The sequence below is a fragment of the Schistocerca cancellata genome, chromosome 3 (genome assembly GCF_023864275.1).
Source record: "Schistocerca cancellata isolate TAMUIC-IGC-003103 chromosome 3, iqSchCanc2.1, whole genome shotgun sequence".
NCBI classification, from domain to species: domain Eukaryota; kingdom Metazoa; phylum Arthropoda; class Insecta; order Orthoptera; family Acrididae; genus Schistocerca; species Schistocerca cancellata.
In genome coordinates this window covers 893,322,635-893,341,408 of record NC_064628.1, presented here as the reverse complement: position 1 = coordinate 893,341,408, position 18,774 = coordinate 893,322,635, and the positions used below count along the sequence as shown (strand labels likewise).

The 18,774-nt window shown below is 44.1% G+C and overlaps 1 protein-coding gene across 1 annotated transcript in view; it reads left to right on the top strand.

Moving 5' to 3' along the window:
- The window catches only part of LOC126175957 (UDP-glucosyltransferase 2-like), a 65,617-nt gene extending 47,226 nt beyond the window's left edge, over nucleotides 1-18,391 (top strand). The window contains exons 3-7 of the mRNA XM_049923044.1: nucleotides 2,678-2,865; nucleotides 10,508-10,967; nucleotides 13,299-13,518; nucleotides 15,232-15,451; nucleotides 16,644-18,391. Of these exons, the coding sequence (XP_049779001.1) occupies nucleotides 2,678-2,865; nucleotides 10,508-10,967; nucleotides 13,299-13,518; nucleotides 15,232-15,451; nucleotides 16,644-16,920 (1,365 nt within the window). The 3' untranslated portion in view covers nucleotides 16,921-18,391. The remainder of the gene's footprint in view (nucleotides 1-2,677; nucleotides 2,866-10,507; nucleotides 10,968-13,298; nucleotides 13,519-15,231; nucleotides 15,452-16,643) is intronic.
- The last annotated feature ends 383 nt before the right edge of the window (nucleotides 18,392-18,774 follow it).

Below are 18,774 nucleotides of genomic sequence, written 5' to 3'. Positions count from 1 at the left end.
ATCATAGGTTCGAAGATATTCACACTAAATGTAATGTGTTGAATTACCTTATGGGATGTGTTTTATCCATTAAAAGCGAAATTAGACAAAAACCAAAAAGTATTTATCGAAGTATTTTAATATTCCACGTACTCGCTAAGTTTCATCAACCTCGTTTATTAACATCTGCGAATGTTGTCTTGTAAGACCATCCTCTTCCATAAGCTGTCGCGTGCTTGTGAAGATCCCAAAAAGACTCAGCAGTAGAATGTTAAAATTTGTAGTAATTGAAAGCAGTAACATTTCTGCCTCGGTATTTCCCGTATGGCTTTCCAAACGGTCGGTTATACGAAACAATGAACTTTTTCCCTTGATGGGCAACGTACCTGCTAAATATTATCGTTATCCATCTTGTCGATGCGGATTGGAAGTTCATTCGGTTTTTAAAAAGGTAAAATTTCTCACAGGTAATAGCGTCGTCTGGGAAAAGCTCTCTTAAAAGTCGACAGTAGTGTAACGCACAAAACACGAAAAGCTTTTCTTATTGCATATACATTAAATTAGTATAAATTACACTGGTCTCCAAAATTAAAGCAACAAACGGAAATTTTGCGAAGTTGCGTTTATTTTGCCACAAAACAGTGTAAACCGCTGACAATAAAGTAGATACAATGCAAAGAACACAAAAACAATATGCATCACGGTAGACAAAAACGTTCTTCCTTTGTTCCAACTTAACAAATTTGCATATCCATTCCGCCAGCTGGTTAATGTTCTCAGAATGTGGTGTTATCATGTCTGGCTGCAGTACAGGCCTGACAACAATGGCGCATGCTGTGAGTGACGTCAGCAGTCTTTTTGAGGCAATAACGCCCATTCTCCTTGGAGAGCTGCTGGCAAGTCTTGCAGAGTGGTTGATGGATGCTGCTAGTTCACCCCAGACATGCTCTATGTGACTGAAATCGAAAGAGCGAACAGATCACGCCATGCGTGCAACATCTTCCGTTTGCAAGAAAACATCAACCGCTCTTGTTCTTTGAGGTCCGTCGTTATTGTCCATCAGTATGAAGTCTGGGGCCACAGCACCTCTGAACAACCGCACTTGAGGTCCCAAGATCTCATCGTGATACCTGACAGCTGTTAAACCTTGCCGATTCACCCACAGAATTTCATGGAGAAGAGTTCATGTTGTCAATATAATCCTTGCCCACAACACTAGGGATCCTTCTCGATATCGGTCTCTTTCCATAATTTTTGGGTCCCAAAATCGTGTTCCACGTTCCCTCCAGATGCGAATGCGTCGAGAATGACTCTCCAGACCAAATCGGGACTCACCTGTGAAAAGAACATTGGCCCACTGTTCGACCGCACAGTTTGTATGTTGATGACTCCACTTCAGACGTTGCCTTCTTGAAGACGTATGAGAGGTACACATACAGCAAGTCTCCAACAATGAAGGCCACTTTGCCAAAGCCTTCTGTGTACCATTTGTCTCGCTACAACACGTCCAGAGGATACTGCGAGGTCAGATGCCAGTCGCCGTGCAGTACTAAGACAGTACCGTCTTGCCCTTATGGCCAAACAACGGTCCTCTCATATATCCAAGGATCTCGGGTGTCCAGCCGGATCCGTTCGTCGAAGTTCCACGATATTTCGGCGGATAACCGTTCCGCCTTCATCAGGTGGTGCTGATGGAATGATCTGTCTGCGCTGTGTCCGTGGTATTTATGTCTGCAGGGACCCGTTATCTGTTAACCTCATCAACAGGGGACACCGGGTTTCAACTTAGCAAGGCCTGGAAACCGTTATTAAACGCCATCAAAGAGCAACGGCACGAGCGGACGCGAGATGCTTCCGCCACAGCGGACGGAGATGGACTGCGCCTACCACCGGGCGTGGCTGCAGCTTTCCCCACCCCTCCCACCACGCGGCGCCGCGCCGGGGTACGATTCGGGACCCCGCGGACATAAATACCACGGACACAGCGCAGACAGATCATTCCATCAGCCCCACCTGATGAAGGCGGAACGGTTATCCGCCGAAATATCGTGGAACTTCGACGAACGGATCCGGCTGCACACCCGAGAACCTTGGATACAGCACATTCGCCGGGAAAGCCCGAGATCTTGTACAACGGTCCTCTCCTTTCTCTTTGATATCAAGCGTGGTTGGCCCTGCCCAGGTCTTAGTTATATTGTTCTGGTCTCTATAAGTTGTCACCCCCATCCGAGAAACAACAGAACGATTCACATTAATCCTTCGGATCACATAAGTTTGCCAGTTTTTCTTATGACCCTCCACCGCAGAGAGTGTGGTAGGCGTCTTCTTTGTGCCATACTGCTCCATCTGTGACTGTGTACACACAGATTGTGGATGTGGGACTACCTGGCAAACACTACCCCGTTTGATAAGGGCCCTTACGTCATCGTTGACGTGGTTGTCCATTGACCGGAATGGCCATCTGCCATGCAGAACACGATCGTACGGACATCTGTTGACATTTTGCCTGATTATGCCGTGAATTAGACACAACACGGGGAAATAGCGGTTTGTCGCTTTAATTTTTGGACACCAGGATAGTATAGAGACATACATTGGCTGTTATTATGAAACTTCTATAACTGTAAGAAATTAAATACTTTGTTTCTGAAGGTCTTATCAAATACCCGTTATACATAATGATTATTTCTACTTCCAGAAAAGCATTGCCAACTTTACAGAAGTTGACATATCTGCGTCGTACCAGTTTCTGAGAACAGGCGCAACCTGGGACTGGATGACGATGGCTCATTTTACAGCAACCGATAACATATATTCGTGGAAGGAACAGTTCCGTGGTGTTTGTGAGAGCGACCTGAGTGCTCCAGAGATGGTGGAATTCATAAAGTACGTAGCTGCTCTGTCAGTCTTACTACTTCTCAGTCTTCTATTCTTCCTCTCTCCACCTTCCCCTTTCCTCTCTCCACCTTCCCCTTTCCTCTCTCCACCTTCCCCTTTCCTCTCTCCACCTTCCCCTTTCCTCTCTCCACCTTCCCCTTTCCTCTCTCCACCTTCCCCTTTCCTCTCTCCACCTTCCCCTTTCCTCTCTCCACCTTCCCCTTTCCTCTCTCCACCTTCCCCTTTCCTCTCTCCACCTTCCCCTTTCCTCTCTCCACCTTCCTCTCCACCTCCAGCATCTTCAGCTTCTACATCAAATTCTGCTGCCAACAGTAGCACACACACGCTTTGGGTGTTTAACTTTCAGCTATGCTTATGACATCCAGTTTTTTAATAGCATATTGAAATTTCACAGAGCACACAATTATAGTTTTTAACATACCGGCCGTTGTGGCCGATCGGTTCTACGCGCTTCAGTCTGGAAGCGCGCGACGGCTACGGTCGGAGGTTCGAATCCTGCCTCGGGCATGGATGTGTGTGATGTCCTTAGGTGAGTTACGTTTAAGTAGTTCTAAGTTCTAGGCGACTGGTTACCTCAGATGTTATGTCTCATAGTGTTCAGAACCATTTGAACCATTTTAACATGAAAAAAAGAAGTTAAAAGTTTTTAAAATTGTTATAAACTGTTTGTTGCATTTTGAAACATGAAATTAATGGTTTTTATTACGATGAGAACGAACCGCGTTAGTTTGCTGCACTAAGTTGTAGAATGTTGAGAGTCACGATCGAAACGAGAACAAGTGCAACCTCTGGGAGGTGAGACGACTCGCGCTTAAACGTCTCCATGGTCTCAGCCACTAGTTTCAAGGTTTCTTGCCCTTGGGCGCACGCGCTAGCGCGGCAGTCGTTATTGCTGGGTCATCAGGTGTAGTAGCTCGAGAGCTTCCGGTCGCAGAAAGGCAGGCAGTGTACTGAAAGTTACGATCGCACGTAGCAAGGCTAATGTTAGCGTGCACGGAATGTTGTCAACGGTTCATGAAAGTTGAAGTTTTATTCTAATCTCGTGGTATTGCTTTTATTATTTTGATTCAATAATATTATTTGACAAATGATATAAGCAGTAGTAGAATCTTAATCCATTGTACACTATGTAGTTCCCCCAACCGATCACTAAATAATACTAGTGACGAAACATAGTGACGATGTTGTGAGGGGTACGCTGGAAACGTTAATTTATGGGCTGATATGCAGGAGATGTAGTGTGACACAGTGAATAGTAGCACTCTTTGAATTTCGGTTAGACGTGAGTGCGATGGAGACTGGACCATAGTCATGGAAGGAGAGAAAAGGATAGGACGGGATATGAGGAGGGAAACTGTTGTGTCTAGACAAGACAGCCTAGACACAATGCGAGGAAGCCGAAAGGCACGCGCTTAAACTCACGCAGGTTGGCGTGAAGTCTGAAACAGGATACGTAATGAATGCTATAAAGAAAAGTACGTAGCTTCTGGAATACTTAACTTTAATCCACATTTGTAGAACATCGCTCTTGATGATACATTAATAGAATCTCAATATCACTTGAATACGGCGCCTTGCTAGGTCGTAGCAACTGTAGCTGAAGGCTATGCTAACTACGGTCTCGGCAAATGAGAGCGTAATTCTCAGTGAACCATGGCTAGCAACGTCGGCTGTACAACTGGGGCTGAGTTCTAGGATCTGTCTCTAGACCTGCAGTGTGGTGGCGCTCGGTCTGCATTTACTGACAGTGGCGACACGCGGGTCCGTCGTATTCTAGCGGACCGCGGCCGATTTAAAAGCTACCACCTAACAAGTGTGGTGTCTGGCGGTGACACCACAGAAACCAACATCAGAAATGATGGGAAGGTGTGAATTATCTCTAACAGGAAATATAAGTGTTAGGTCGGATTTAGTCGTCTGGGAGAGAGAGACTGTGGAAGGTGCGTTGGGAGAGGTCATCAATGATGTGTGGAGGTGGGATAGCTTGGACGTGAATTTGCTGGTATTGTGGCATGTCATGTTTGGTAACTAGGAGGCAAATGATAGGATATTTGAGTAACACTCCTGGACAGATACCGTTTATATTCCGGCCTCTATTTTTATATTCTCACCTTTAACCACCAACGCAGCGATCCCAACCAGTTCCGTATACCCAAAACGATGAGTTAAAAAACAAATAGTACGATGGTTTGAAGCATCATATTTACATATCAAGAAAACTATAGCAAGAGAAACCTACCTGATTCGGCACTTTTGATTTAGAAAGCTGAGTAACAATATTGTGAATCACGCAGAAACTTATCTTGCATCGCGTTGGTTGGCATTCCATAGCTTGTTACGAAGATCCAATATGAATTGTTCTTTTGGCCTTTGGTATTATTCCGAACTGTGAAAATCTAGCTTCATTCGGATTTGCGTGCAAAAACACGTTTATTGTGAAACTTTTTACACGCGCCACATTTTACGTGCAAAAAACACTTTTTCTGCAATGTTTTTGAAGCGCTCCACTCCTATACTTTAAACTCGTACCAATCGGTTCAAACGTTGCTCGAAGATAGATAAGTGGATAAAGTCAGAACGAAATTTTTTGTACCTAATAGTCCTCATACAATGTCGAGACACGATTAACACGGAGCTAAATATAGCATATAAAATTCGTTCTAACATGAAGTGAATGAGTCCAGGCGGTTTAAAGTGAATCAAATAAATAAAAAATGCATTCTTACGATAAAATTGAAAATTCGCCTCGGAAAATCTAGCTTAATTCGGATTTTACGTGCGACACAACTTTTTGTGAGTGTTTTTGTTTTTACGTGCACCATTTCTGTGTTTTAAGACTTGTGCGAATCAGTTCAACTTTATGAGAAGGTAGACAAACACAAGTTATTAACGGTCGTCTTGTTGCTTTGTGAAAGCTTTATTCGGTAACCTGTACCGGATCAGTCGTCGCCCGGCTCAACAAAAATCTACTTCCGTCGCCAAGCAATGGTGGTCTAGTGTCAGAATTATGATACAGTAAAAGTTGGGAACGAGAATGGAAAAATTCTCCTATGTAGCGCAAAAAAGGCGAATACGTTCGAGGCAGAGTGGGATGTAAAAGGAGGGAACCAGCTTTTAGACGTTTCTCGCTGTTTTAAAGACATCTAAATCGAAACACATTGGCGTATTCGGGCCTTTTTTAATTCCCAGAACAGTGAGCTCTCATTGCTGCAAGGTGTTGGCACACCTCAATCTTGCAATTTGTAGGCTGAAGTCCCTGATACTCTGCGCAAATTCCAGCCATAGTATACAATCTATAATATCATATGGCTGAAGAGTAGACATGTAATAGCTACAATAGTTTTCCAGGGGTGATATCATTTCTGGGGGGTGGACTTGCTCGTTGGTAGGACGCTAAAACAATTTTCTAATTTCTGTGTGGGAGGGGCGGTTGGGTTTTTTTTTCCTCTCCCGAGAGGACCGTCTCCCCCCCCCCCCCGCCCCCCCCCAGACCCACACCCTATTACATGTATGGTAAGGGGTGTAAGAACAAATACACACAACGCACCCACAATAGGAAGTATACGAAAGAATGGGGGTTTATCTATAGTAGGAAGCATCGCAGAGTTGGAATGTGTGCGACCTAAACTTCACTGACATGTTGTGTCATCGGAATGAAATTTTCTCCTTGCAGCGGAGTGTGCGCTGATGAAATTTCCTGGCTGATTAAAACCATACGGCGGACCGAGACACGAACTCGGTATCGTTGCTTCTCATAGGCAAGTGCTCTTCCAGTTGAGCTCCGCAAGTTTTACAGGAGAACTTCTGTGAGGTTTAGAAGGTAGGAGACGAGGTACTGGGAGAAGCAAAATTGTGAGGACGGATCGTGAGACGAGTTCGGTTAGCTCAGTTGACCCCCCCCTCCCACCGAAATTCGTAGAAGGCTTGCTTATGTCGGTCACCAAGCCGTCGGGAGGTCGGGGAGTTGGACATGATCAGGCGCTGAACGTGTTAAATTGTGACTTCAAGATTTTTAGCCGGATTCTTGCTGCTCGCCTTCGGCGCGTCATCCCTCAAGTCATCGCTCTGGTGGTGACAGTAACATTCAGACGGCACTCGGCGATTACCTTGACGTCATAGCCCTGGCTACGACCTGCCGCAGTCGTGGTGCCTTAGTGACGGTGGACTTCGACCGCGTCTTTGATAGAGTGAGTCGTGACTTACTAGGAAACGTACTCCGACGGATGGCCTTCCACCATAGATTTATACACGTCATCTTGCGGCTCCTCCGAGGTGCCACGTTGCGAGTACTGATCAGTGGCCGTGTGGTGGGCCCTATTACTATCATGCGCTCGGTCCGCCAAGGAAATCCGCTATCGAAGCTCCTTTTTGGCCACCGCCCTTGAGCCAGTTACACGGTTTGAGGAGCCGGTTGACGAGGATAACAATGAGGGGCATTCTTTCATCTGCCGCCCGTATGTAGATGACTTGGTGGTGTTCTTTCTATCGGAGGATGAAGTAAGAGGGCTTGGATCAGTCAGTATAAGACTGCTGCCGGCCGGGGTGGCCGAGCACTTCTAGGCGCTAGAGTCTGGAACCACGCGACCGCTCAGGTCGCAGGTTCGAATCCTGCCTCGGGCATGGATGTGTGTGACGTCCTTACGTTCGTTAGGTTTAGGTAGTTCTAAGTTCTAGGGGACTGATGACCTCTGCAGTTAAGTCCCATAGTGCTCAGAACCATTTGAACCATTTATAGGACTGCTGCAGGCTATTAATCACTGAAAACTCACAATATAAATGTTGGTTATCATGTGTACTTCGTTTTCTAACAAATGCTGCAGTGATATTCCTGTATCTGTATCTGTATTTGCTCACTTTAATAAATTATTCAATCCAGATACTTCCCATTACCTAATTAAATATTTAAACAAACATGTATGTAGCTCATTCGTTTTGTGTCGATGAGGGCTTTCGTATGGTAGGCCGGCCAGTTAGTGCAAAAGCCGTTGCAGATTCCTGTAGTTAAATACTTCACTTTCAAAGACTATCTGTTCATCAGAATGACTGTCTCCTTTAGCTTTCAAATTTGATGTATCGAGCTGTGCTGTACGTTTAGTGGTTTACGGTCCACGTGTACGAGTGTGTAATGCGACGACTGTCTTTGTCGTGTGACTAGGGCCTCCCGTCGGGTAGACCGTTTGCCCACTACAAGTCTTTCGATTTGACGCCTCTTCGGCGACTTGCGCGTCGGTGGGGCTCAGAATGGTGGCGACTCGAGACCCACGAGAAAGCTGTGGCGCGTTACGTCACAGCACGTGACACTACAGGTCTTAAGAGTGCCAACAGCCATCTCCGGTGGGGAGCCAGTAAATATTTCAGACGAGTTTAAGAATTCTTGACTGCGCGTTTAAATGCGTACTAGCTCTCGGTGGCACACAGCAGTCAAGACCTTTTTATGGATACCTTTTCAATTAAATATTGATTTTTCGTGGGCCCTGTACGGAGCCGAGCTTTCCCGAAATGTGGCGGACGAGCAACATTCGTTGTGATGCCTGTCTTTCTCGTGGATCGCGGTAGCAACTTTCGTGACGCCACTTCCAGACGATGGGAAGTCTGACACGAGCTTATGGGTCCGCTGCTGCATACCTCCTTGAACTGATACCACGAACGAGCATACACGAACTAGCGGCCACGCGCTCAAACCAAAACGTGCAGCCCCGGAGCTCCTTCCACTCTCGTGTTACAAGGGCAAGAAACGAAGTGGAAGATACTCTACCCTACCTTAGACAAACCTTATGACTCCTGTACAGCTACGAAATCCCGTTTAATTTTTACTGGTGTACACTCAACCATATTATCCGTTCTCCACAAGCTAATTATACTACCACAACACGTGAATACCAGTCTTTTGTAGCAGCTGAACGAGATGTCACAGCAAAAGTGTGGGCTTTAATAAGATCCCTAGTCGACCAATGAATGAAATAAGTCATCTATCATACTTATCTGAACTGCAAGACCCTGTAAAATTAGCGGGGGGGGGGGGGGGGGGGGGACGGACGGACGGACGGACGGACGGACATCACAGAAACCGTCAATGTGTTACGGGAGAGTTAGAAAACAACCAAGAACCATTAGAAATGGATAACATGTTATTCATTTAATCCGTCCAGTCTCCAGGTATTTATGAAGTACGAGGCGTGGTTTTAAAGTGAGTACTGTTTTGAAATTTAAAAAAAGACGTGGTAAGATATCTCAATTTTATTTTTACATGAAAACCTGTACCTTAATCCACGCACTGACGCCATTACAGTCTGATTCTTCCTTGTTTACGTTGTATAATGAGTGTTTAAGATGCCTCCGATAGTCGTGGAGTGCCGCCGACTGTGAATTACGGGCTGTTATAAGATTTCTTAGTGCTAAAGGCCTAAAAGCGATCGATATTCATCGTGAGATCTGTGCAGTTTAAGGAGAAAACATTGAGTGATGGAATGGTAAGAAAGTGGGTGAGAGCAAATAAAGATGGCCGCACAAATGTGCATTATGAACAACGGAGTGGGCGTCCTTCGGTCATTAATGAAAGTTTGGTGCACGAAGTGGACAATAAGGTGAGAGAAAACAGACGCTTTAAGATTTCCTCCTTGCGGGACGCCTTTCCTAATGTTTCTCGTAGTGTTTTGTATGGCATTGTGACCGAGCACTTGAATTACCGAAGCTCGTTCAGACAGTGCACTGACTTTCATTGAGCGGTACCACAACGACGGTGATGATTTCTTTAGCCAAATTGTTACGGACGATGAAACATGAGTCGCCTGCGTCGCACCAGAATCAAAGCAACTGTTCATGGAAGTTGAGCGAGGGCATCGTTTTGCTGCAAGACAATCCCCGTCCGCATGTGGCGAATCATACCAAAGATCTCATCACATCTTTCCGATGGGAAACTCCATATCATCCTCCGTACAGCCCCGACCTTGCGCCCATTGACTACGATTTGTTCCCGCACTTGAAGGAACACTTGGGCGGTCAGCGTCTTCAAGACGATGACGAAGTCAAAACAATGGTGATGCAGTGGTTAACAAGTCAGACGGCAGACTTCTGTGAGGAGGGTATTCAAAAACTGGTTCAACGCTAAGACAAGTGCCTCAGTATTGACGGAAATTATGTAGAAAAATAGATAAATGTACATGCTTTCATGTAAAAATAAAATTGTGATATCTTAGCACGTCTTTTTTTAATTTCGAAACGGCACTTACTTAAAAAAAACGCCTCATATCTTTCTGTACAATCTCCAGGCAGCAATGAAGTCCCAGTCATTATTTGTCTTCTGTCATGGAAGTCCTGCTGTTTGTTCAAAATGGTTCAAATGGCTCTGATCACTATGCGACTTAACTACTGAGGTCATCAGTCGCCTAGAACTTAGAACTAATTAAACCTAACTAACCTAAGGACATCACACACATCCATACCCAAGGCAGGATTCGAACCGGCGACCGTAGCGGCCGCTCGGCTCTAGAATGTAGCGCCTAGAACCGCTCGGCCACTCCTGCCGGCTTGCTGTTTGCCGTAAGCCTCATATTGTACCATTTAGATTAATGCAGTATTACTTGAACGACTTCAGGTAGCAATAGCACTCTAACACGAAAATTTGTTACAGGTCACCTCCAAAATTCGACTTGGTCATTTTGGAACGATTGCTGTCGCCGTGCTTCTACGGTTTGGTTCATAAAGTGGGCTCGCCGCCTCTCGTCGGGTACATTAGCATAAACGCAGGCGTACCCAGCCTCTGGGCCGATGGAAACCCCAGCAATCCCGCTTACATTCCAAGCTTTATGGTGCCCTTTTCACACCACATGTCTTTCTGGGAGAGGCTTTACATGACATGGGTATGGCTCTACACGAACTATCGCTACTTCTACGTAATGATGCCGCACCAAGAAGAAATCAAGAGAAAATATTTCGGGCCTGACGTTCCATCAGTTTATGAAACTGAAAAAAATTTCAGTTTGATGCTTATGAATAACCATTTCAGTATAAACTACCCTCGACCGTACCTGCCGCACATGATAGAACTGACTGGACTACATGTGGAACCAGTCCCAGCACCTCTTCCTAAGGTAACTACGCTTTCTTCTGTCGTTACATTAGTACAAATCACTTTGACACCACCTGACTCACAAAAATAACAAAATTATCACTAATTTTGAAGTGCAGTGTATAATTTTAAAAGACTACCGTAATAACATTACATACATACCCAAAAACATAACACCATCAACAAATGAATTCCTCAAAAGTGAATCGAAATGCAGAACAACAAGGTACAACTTTCTCCAGGACATGTAGTTATGGAAAAACTCGAAACAAGATGCATAACAAAATTTGATAACGAAACTAAAAAGAATGCGGAAGGTAGGAAGGTGAGTATCTAATGTGCAGTCGACGTCGAGCTTGTTACAGATGGAATGAATGCGAGCTCGAATTGTGGAGGGAAGGGAAAGGATGTCGGCAGTGTACTTTTGAAAGTAAACATCCTGATAATAGCGTAAAGCGATTTATGGAATTCACAGCATCTTGACGCTAATTTGAATCTCTATCAACGAGAATGGGAGCCCAGCGTCTTAACCACGGCACCATCTCGCTCAGTAGTTGGAAAATCACTTCCGCGAAAAGAAAATTGTTCATTAGGAATATGCTTACTATTATCACAAGCGCATGATAGCAGGTGTGTTATGCTTTGTACGGGGAGTTTAAAGAGCTCTATTGGTAGTCCATTCCAATTCTCAACAAGGACTGTGTACAGGTCCTTGAATGGTCCTCAGTGACAGACTAAGGAGTAAATGTCCACTCCCAGGCTTCCTCTGCAGCATTCATATTAGGTGACCTCACTGACGAACTTTACAAGAACTTCACCCAACGGAGCAGCTCCATGCAGATAGGCGCTATCGATACCAAACAGGGAGTCTTGTACCTTTACGACATCAGAAAATATGGACGTCGTTGCAGTACTTTGTCAGTACCTCTCAGCCCACTCTGACCACCATGAGCCCCTCTGAAGTTCATCTGATTTGGTGCCTCCCTAACCACTGGATCCCATCACCATCAAACAGATTCATTTTCAGTCTTTTCTTGTTATTATATCGACAACTTATGCCGATAATTATTCTGAAAATTGAAGTCGGGCTCAACTAAAACCAGCATACTTCTTCACCTAAGCGTACTCCATAATAAATGGGACCTTTCCTGTACTTGTCCGCCCCGATAGCTGAATGGTTAGCGCGGCGGTCTGTCACACGAAGTGGCTCGAGTTCGATTCCCGGCTGGGTCGGAGATTTCCTCCGCTCAGGGACTTGGTGTTGTCCTCATTCTCATATGATTATCAGTGGAAGACAACGGGAAACCACCACTGGAATCCCGTCTCTAGACGCTCGTGCGGTGGACCTCTTTGACGAGGCAGAACACAAAAGTTTAAGTTCCTGTACTTCGGCATGCAGAACACGCACTACTGGACACATCGCACACTGATCAGCTGCTCGGAACTTCTGGCGCATAGTTTCTTGGGAACTGAAACACTTGCTACAGCTGTACGTCCTACATTCGTCGTTGGACTTCGTTGTTTACCTCAACCCAGATGTAGATGACGGTTGAGTTGCGTTACTCTGTCCGACATTCTACCGACTTACGATGAACATTTCCTGTGCCTACAAGCCATCTCTAAAGGCCGTGATAAGACACTTGGTGATACAGTGAACGCTGTGGAGGCAGCAGTCTGTACCTAATCAGATACAAGGATTTTACCCTCCCGAAATGATCCAAATGACCACTTTTTGTCATTCTTTTCCAAACAGTGACAGGGCACTAAGCTTTTCTCACGACTAAACTGAGACGTGACAGAGACTTTATGGGTCATAGCGAGGCAACGCCGTGGTAAAGACACTGGGACTCTATTCAGGGGGAACATAGTTCAGCGCCTTATCCAGGCATCCAGATTTGGAAGTGATGTGACGTGATATGATGTGAATCGTCAAAGTGAATGCTAGGAGGGTTGCCCTGAAAAAGAAACTGCCAACATCCTTTCTGACCCATATCAAATCAGAGTTTGTTCTGCGTATCGAATGGCCTGATGGTTTACTGGATGTTAGGCCCTAATCTTTTGTTATGTGCATAGCCAAAGTAGAGACTACACTATTACTATACCAATGCCACATTTCCATTTCGTGGAGGAATTTGTACTGTTAATTACAGTGAATATTTCTTTTTCATTTGTTCTTTACAATTGGTTACTGGTGGAGTGGTATATTTGCATGATTGTATTTGCATATGGGAAAGAGTGATGCGGACGTACGTTTAGTTACGGTTTACGGCACATCTGCCTTTAAATTCCCTTGATGAACTTGAAGACCAACTATTACAGGTGCTTACAACTCAGTGTTTGCTTCCACGATCAGGACCTACAGGAGTGGCTGGATGGAGCAGAACACGGCGCCGTATACTTCAGTATGGGTTCCACTGTCATGGGGAGTTCGATGCCTGAAGATAAAAGACTGGCATTTCTCGAGGGTTTCAGAAAAGTCCCACAGAGGGTGCTGTGGAAGTGGGAGGCCGACATGGACGACCTGCCGCCCAACGTCAAAGTCTCAAAGTGGCTGCCTCAGCAGGCTGTACTGGGTACGTCACCAACATCGCAAGTAGCCAACTTAATTTGTATTTCTCTTTCCAGCATTTGTCTGTCTCATTTCCTGAAAATTAATCGATTTTGCAAGAATCATATGGGAACTTCCTGCAGATCTAGGCAGCAGAAACTCCCTTCTCTATTGTTCGCAATGGGTTACTACTGTCTTGTTGTATGGCTCTATTTTTGGAAATAACTGGCTCGCGTGCCTGTCATGGAAAAAAGAATCATCAGCTATATTTGGTCATCTGATCGGTAGAATATCTGACCACCAATGTGCAAGCCATGACTTCCATCAAATTCCAGATGTCACCATATTGGTTAGCCACGCGGTGTAGGGCGCCTTGCCACGGTTCGCGCTGCTCCCTCCGTCGGAGGTTCGATTCCTCCCTCAGGCATGGGTGTGTGTGTTGTCCTTAGCGTAACTTTCATTAAGTTAGATTAACTAGTGCGCAAGCCTAGGGACCGATTACCACAGCAGTTTGGTCCGATAGGAAATTACCACTATGTCATCATAACCATTCCGATGAAGATCTTTCCACGATAACAGTGCTAATTCCTTCGTTTCCTGTTGACGTAAACGGAACCTGGACGGAACGTCTAATTATTGGAGTCGCTGCAAGACACTGGCGAGGTAGCAACTTAGTTTGCCACACTTAGACGTTGCAAGCGGCTCTCGGATGACTAGATTCAAAATGTACACCCCGTGACATACGGTAATAGGCTGGGGCAATGGGTGCACGCAGGGATAGTCTGAGGTGCCAAACCATCCATTTTTTGGGTTTAGTAGCGTCCGAGAACCCATCAGAGCCATAGCAGAGCGCCTTTGCACCAATGACGTTAGCTGTGGACTACCCAGTCGTCTGTCCAAGAGTTCACTGGCTGGAGAAACTTACGGTACTGCTAGCACACACACGTCTCAGCAGTTAAATGCAGGAAGAGAGATACAGTCATGAGGGCACTAAAAAGAGCATAGGAGGTTCCTTAGGATAGCGCAGTGGAAATGATTGACAACCTGGGGTAATCTATATTTGACAACGGTTATGCATTCGTTTCTCGTAGTCTGTGCTCATAGCCGATGTGATGCGCTTCTGGGACACTAGCTACATGTTCCTCATGGATAATGGTCGGTCTGTTAGGGCGCGTTCACACCAATGCGACAAACAGTAGCCACTTGTCGTGTGCGGCTGTAGATTACGCTGTATCACAGGAGGCACGGCTCACTGACTCATTGTTTACGAGCCCTCCAGACGGAGCGCCAATGCACTACTGTGCTGCAATCCGCAACCAAGCGTCGCGCAGTCCTTCCTATGAACACGTGTTTATCTCGGAAAGCATTGATTCATTTTAGTGCCCAAATACGGCCCATGTAGCTTAACACTATGAACAGATTCTTCAAATTACGAGGGCACTTGGCATAAGGCGATTCAAAAAATACCGAACGTCCTTGCTTCTACCAATATCTCGCGTAGTGATATTGCATGCATTCAGCGTTGTACAAAGGTTTAACTACTGTAGTTCTCTTGCGCCTTTCACTAATGGAGTTGGAAAGGGCAGCGAAGAGTGGGAATGATACTGGTCCACTATGTATACTGTTCTGTCTTACATATTATTGATACATGTATACATATAGGAATTTTTGAGCAAGTTACAAAAGTTTGATTGTTTGTGCAACTTTTATAAACTTTTTTTTTCTTTTTTCTTTCCAGCACATCCTAATGTCCGTGTGTTCATCACTCAGGGCGGTCTGCAGAGCTTTAACGAGGCTGCCTATCACGGGGTTCCTCTACTGGGGATTCCCATCTTCGGCGACCAGCAACACAATGTAGCGAAAATGGTCGACGCTGGTGTTGGCATAGAGCTCAAACTGTGGGACGTCACAAAAGACACGATTTCGGACGGTATTCGAACGATTATTGAGGATAAAAGGTACAAAATACTATGTGTCAATGAATCAGTGTTAATGCTAATCGATATTTTATTATTTATACAAAAATGCTCCACTGAAATGGGTAGCACGAACAGGAGCTTGGACGACGCCGTTCTATACTGTACGATTTATGACTCTGACGTATGGGTAATTTTTGTTTAGAAACGACGTTACTGAACACTTTTAAATCTTCAGTAGTCTTAATGTACAGGAACTGAAGTGAAACTAACAGGCTCGATGCCTTTACATATTCTAATCGCAGTGTGGACAATCAGAGTTACTGCATTGTTGAGACTAGTGAACCATTCTCAGCAGCCTATTCCTTTACTGTAGAAGGGAGGTGACTTAAGACAGTCTGCTTACAACTTCAGAACTCACCAAATAATACAGTATCTACACTGGCTAGTGGCATGACCAGATGGAATTTGTATACCACAGTATCCCCTACGTTTTCGGTTGGAACTGAGAAACAAAACTGTTTCATTGATTTTCTAAGCAATTAGCTACCCTTTTGATAATTGCAGATTGGTGGATTGGGTAACAGGAGGGCTTCCATGTCACTCATGAGGTTGATTTTTTTCTTAAGAGACATCATGTGTCAGGGATAATCTCCAGTTACACGAACACCTATCTGTGTGATCTCTATCTACACTTTATCTTACACATGAAACCGATTTATTCTGAACCATATCACGAGGGTTATGTTTGATGATGTCACCTCATTTTCATTAGAATTTATATTGTTCAGTAGGCTTGATAATACGAGAATTACGTGCTTTTAAGAATATTATTTGCTCCTCAGTTTCTAGAAAACTGTCTCCATCAATGCGTTGTTGATGGGAGGAACTCACTGTAAAACCGAATTACGTCTTCATTGGGTGTCCATCTTCTGTTACACAATTTTTTGATCCTGAGGTGAGCCCTCTCTCATAACATGACCAGGTTCTTTCCCTGTTCCAATCATAAATACCTTCTGCACCCAAATTCCTCCCGCTCATCTTCGTTTTCATATTTACTTCCCCTGCAACGACCAGACTTGCAGTGCGAATATTTAACATTAAGTCTCCATGCGACTTACCAAAAGTTAGCTATCTTGATTCTTCTAGTCACTGTTGCGCACTGAAGTATGGCCTGTTATCGCTTTCAGGCACTGCAGAAATGCATTGTCATCAACCTTCTTTCTTTCTACAGATTCAGCGAGAACATGAAGCGGTTGTCAGCTGTATACCGTGAGCATAAGGAAGAGAGCCTGCCTAAAGCTGTGAAGTGGATCGAGTATGTACTTCGCCACAATGGAGCCCCACATCTGCGTAGTGGTGGAAGAGACTTGGCCTGGTACCAATACCTGCTGCTAGATGTCGTTGCCTTCGTGCTGGCTGTTGTAATGGCCTTTTGTATAGCTCTCTACCACATTGCTAGCTTTCTAATCCACAAATTGTTTAAATCCAAGAAACTGAAAACGAACTGAGGACGTGTAATCTTCTGTTATACAGAAGTCTATTTGCCTGCTAATTCACTGAGCATGAGCTTGAATGTCTCAAGTGGAATGTTGGAATATATACATTCACACAGATTTGTGAAATCTATGTCGTGTTTGTGTCGTATGAAATACAACGTATAAAACTTTTAAATCTCATTTGCGTAATGTTACAAGTGGGAAAAAGTCTGTGTGTATGACTACATTGTTATTGTTGTTGTTTGAAGTACAGTTTTCGTTTGAACGGCTGGCTATACAATTCAAAATACTGTTTTCAGTTCTCCGATTTGTACAAGTGAAGTTTAAAAATTTTGTACGTGGTATTTCATATGATACAACCACGACGAAAGTTTCATAGGTGTACATACCTATGCATATGTGGCTGGAGTCAGTCCAAACAAACACTGCTCGTAACATCTTTCATGCGACACTCAGTGTCAATGGAAAGTGCTGGCTTACTTCCCATTACAAACAAAATAATTTCTAAAGCGGACTTTTATATGCCTATTCAAAAGAGTGGTGTCACATTAGTTTAGTGTGATACACTTTTATCGATATGTATGTAAAGCAAAACACGAAGAATTACCTTAGCAATGTGAGAGCTGCTGTATACAAATACAGGATATATAAACAGAGCCAAAATGTTGTAACTTATATATGGCATTAATAAACTGTTATACAGTTTCTTCATAATTAAATAAATCAGCAAACACGTGCCGCCCTGGTCACACTGATTGCTGCCGCCATGTTGCAACGCTGCTCAGTTGTTGCCTGGGGTACGGGTTATTCTGCGTGTCTTAATGTTCTTGTTAGTAAATATCGATGCAACGAATACCGTTTTAGACCCATTTGGGACCGCTTTATCGAACGGGCACAGAAAATCCAGCTTTAAAATCATTTTTGTAGTAATGGAAAACAAACCGACGCTTTCCGTTGACCCTGGGGCACCGTACGAAATGTGTGATGAGCAATATTTGTTTGGACTGATTCCAGCTGCACATTGTAAAAACGAAAATGCAAATATCTACCGAAAAACCAGACAAAATGCTCCTGACGGCGCTTAAAAGGGGCACCACACATACATTCTTCTATGTGGAGCACTATTTGTAAATAATATTTCATCCTCTTCAGGACACTTCATCAAATAAAAAACTTGAATATTTTGAAATGTGTAATTTTTTCGTGTTTTCTGAAGCTGAGTGAAATAGCTTTCCTACAAAAAAAGCAGTCAGCTTATTACTTGAATAATTTCTTAGTCTACAAACTAAGCATTTGGAAAGTACTTGTAATCATATAACCCAAGAATGAGAGCAAAAACAACTGTAGAAACCCATTCGTCATGCAATTACATTAGCAATGTGAGAGCTGCTGTATACACATAGAGGGATTAAAAAAAGGGCCAAAATGTTGTAACTCATATATGGCATTAATAAACTGTTACTGTTTCTTCATAATTAAATAAATCATATTGCGTTTAACAAGTTAAGTTTACGACTTATTTTCTTCTCATTTGCATCCTAGAAATTTTGGACTACAGCTTACATCTGTCAACAGAATATTTTTTTTTCTTTATTGTAATTTCACACCCCCACCCCATATCAGCAAGGCGTTGGCCGTCAGCGAATACATTTGCCGTTCTTCTGCCACATAAGAGGGGAATTTTGAAAAACATAATATAAAGGTTGGATGTGGTGGTTGACAAGAGAAACAGTTTGTACAACAGAAAGACAGATGCTCAATTCCATAAGTAATATGTAAAAAGTTGGTTCAGTGACTAATTAAAATATATACACAGATGAGCGGAAAATTAGTGTCACAAAAGAAGATATAAAAACAGATGTAGTG